The 3,150-nt window shown below is 33.5% G+C and overlaps 1 protein-coding gene across 1 annotated transcript in view; it reads left to right on the top strand.

Annotated features, from left to right (window-relative positions):
* LOC107694887 (zinc finger protein 91-like) overlaps positions 1–3,150 on the top strand; it is a gene marked incomplete at both ends in the record, with an annotated part of 96,941 nt that overhangs the window by 3,348 nt on the left and 90,443 nt on the right. The window contains 2 exons of the mRNA XM_016494609.1: positions 1,211–1,281; positions 1,345–2,071. Of these exons, the coding sequence (XP_016350095.1) occupies positions 1,211–1,281; positions 1,345–2,071 (798 nt within the window). The remainder of the gene's footprint in view (positions 1–1,210; positions 1,282–1,344; positions 2,072–3,150) is intronic.

Here is a 3,150-nt window from a genome sequence, read left to right as displayed (position 1 = left end):
TAAAGGTAAAAATGCCCATAAAAGGTAAAAATCTATTTAAACTTACTGGAAAAGATTAAATTCTATCACTGCTACCTCTGCAAATTCAGGAGTCAATGACAGGAATATATTAAATACTGTAATAAAGGCTGCCATGTCGATTAGCAATGGATTATAAATATACTTAATTAGTAAATACTCGAGGTGGTTCTAAGAACACAGATAGACATTGTTGCAGTGGAGTGTTTGTCTTAATGTTCTTTTTGAATGTCATCATTCAAAGCGTTTCTGTCTCATTTCATTCAGTTACAGCAATAGCTGGATGCTTTTGTCCATATTAAGGATTTCCTGGAGCATTGTGAAGTTATATTTCTTCTGTAATGCATGTGGATTTTCTGCACAACGGTGCCCTCTAGCATCCAGTATGAATGAAACGACATTACATGTGTTCATAGCACAAAATAATGGCCAATCCATAAAAATAATACTGAAGTACACATGATAATCCATGCTTTTTAAGTGAAGTGATGTGTGGCCAAGTATGGTGACCCACACTCGAAATTTGTGCTCTGCATTTAACCCATCCAAGTGCACATACACAGTAGTGAACACAAACACACACCGTAAACACGCGACCTTTGGGTTACAAGTCAGACTCTAACCATTAGGCCACGACTGCCCCTTTTTCCACTATCATATCAGCCCTAATTCCATAATTATATCATGGTTCATTTTAACAGAAGTGTACTGGAGTGTGTTGTATTTTTGCATCCCTACAGTTTACTCTAAAATACTGTATAACAGGAATATCACAAACAAGAGAGTGCAGACCCTGAGTACTAGCCTATGAAAAATTGTCATAATTTCAAATAAAAACAAAAATGTAACAATTCAACAAATAACCATAAAAAGTTTGTATTTTAAAATCACAAGATAAGAAATTAACTCCTTCATTGGAAAAAAAATCCCACATTTAATAGTTGAGTATATTTACAGTATGAACCTTAAATGGACTATGAGTGCAAGAAGTAAATAAATGTAAAAAAAAAAAATTGTAATTAAAAATAAAATAATCATTCAATAATCATAATCAGGGTAGAGTGTTCAATTTATTGAGGGTTTGATTTTAGGTCATATCATCCAGCCCTATTTCCACTATTATATCGTGATTCAGTTTTATGACCTTTCACAGTTCTCTTACTAAAAAGAACCATTTTTAATTGTATTTCAGAGTCGATTGAAGAAAATGAGGAGACTGAAGAAATGAGTGAAGTTGAGGGAAAAAATCATATTAAAACTGGAGAAAAACCTCCGACTTGCTCTCAAACCAAACAGAAAAACTTAGAGAAAAGAAGAGCCAAGAAATCTTTCACCTGCACTCAGTGTGGAAAGAGTTTCACATACAAAACAAGTCTTGAGCATCACATGAGAATTCATACTGGAGAGAAGCCATTCACTTGTGATCAATGTGGGAAGAGTTTTACACAATCAGCACACCTTAAGGATCACATAAACATCCACAATGGAGAGAAGCAGCACGCATGCGATCAGTGCGGGAAGAGTTTCACAAGAAAAGGACACCTTGCGGCACACATGAGAGTTCATACGGGAGAGAAACCATTCACTTGTGATCAGTGTGGAAAGAGTTTTGCACACACAGCAAACCTTAAGGACCACATGAACTTCCACACTGGAGAGAAGCTGTACACATGTGATCAGTGTGGCAAAATATTTTTCTGGGCTTCAGGCCTGAAGCAGCACCTAAAAGTTCATACAAAGGAGAAGCCACATTCATGTTATTTGTGTGGAAAGAGTTTTTCATGTCTGCAATATTTAAAAGTACATCAGAAAATACATACTGGTGTGAGAGAGTACATGTGCTTTGAGTGTGAAAAGACTTTTAACTCAGCAAAGTGTTTAAAACTGCACGAGAGGATTCACACTGGAGAAAAACCTTACAAGTGTTCACACTGTGACAAGAGATTCAGTGATTCATCAAGTCTGAAAAGACATGAGAGGATCCACACTGGAGAGAAACCGTATCACTGCACTGCATGTGGGAAGCGTTTCAATAATTCATCTGCTCTACACAGTCATGCAAAAAACTATCATAGTAAGTAGATCATCTTCAGATCCAGCACTTTCAGGTCTGATGCTGCGTCCTCACAAAATGTGACACAATAATGCATCAAGCAATAAAATATCATCGGGATAAATCTGTCCTAACCAGTCATAACAAGTGACGTGACAAAGAAACATAATCTAAAGTTTTCACAGTGAATAAAGTTCATCTTCAAAACCAGCAGATTCAACGGTGAGATTCAACTCAAAGATGGAGTTCCTCCCCAAAGAATGTCAAAAAGTTTTATTATTGTGTATCATTTTGCTTCATAATATAAATGATATTGTTTCATATTACATTCAATTGTCTTATAATTCATGTGTCACTTGTAGTTTGCTTACTCTTTCATGAAGGAAAGCAGAAGCTTACGACAAACTGTTCTTGTTCAGGAAGCTATAAGACTTTTAAGAGAGCTGAGATTTATTTTTAATTTTTGTTCTTCACTGTTGCTTTTAAAACAAATAGTTATTATATTTTATACAACAGCTCTTTCTGGTTCTGGTTTGACTGAATTGCCTAATAAGTTTTATGATCTGTGTTGATGTTGTTTATTAAATATTATTCAATAAATAATATTTTATATAAGTATTACTTAAAAATACTTAGTATTTAGTATTGAAATGGTGTGTGTATTATATGGCGACTAGAGACTGTTTTTCCGAGTGAGTCTGCAGTAAAGACTTTTGTAATGAAAGATACTGAAACGCCTTTTTAAATTAAATTATGTGCATATTTTAGTTCAAACATATGCATCTCACAAGTTATGGAAAAAAAATAAAAGGGTATACAGAAAAGAAAAAAGAAAAAAAAAAAATATATATATATATATATATATATGCCAGAGATAAAAAAGTTAAACATTTAATTAACCAAATTAGTTACATATTGCTTTAAAAGTCTTTTTATCTTTTCTGTTTCTAATTTTGTGCAAAGTAGTACCATATTGTTTCATTGCTATTATAAAATGCTCACAATCTGGCCATTTCTTTACATTAATATGATATTTTTCAAGTAAAATAATTAGTTGTGTAAGAAAATCACAGGCATTT

This window comes from Sinocyclocheilus anshuiensis, unplaced genomic scaffold (genome assembly GCF_001515605.1).
Source record: "Sinocyclocheilus anshuiensis isolate Anshui unplaced genomic scaffold, SAMN03320099.WGS_v1.1 scaffold418, whole genome shotgun sequence".
NCBI classification, from domain to species: Eukaryota; Metazoa; Chordata; class Actinopteri; order Cypriniformes; family Cyprinidae; genus Sinocyclocheilus; species Sinocyclocheilus anshuiensis.
This window is presented reverse-complemented; position numbering and strand designations above follow the sequence as displayed.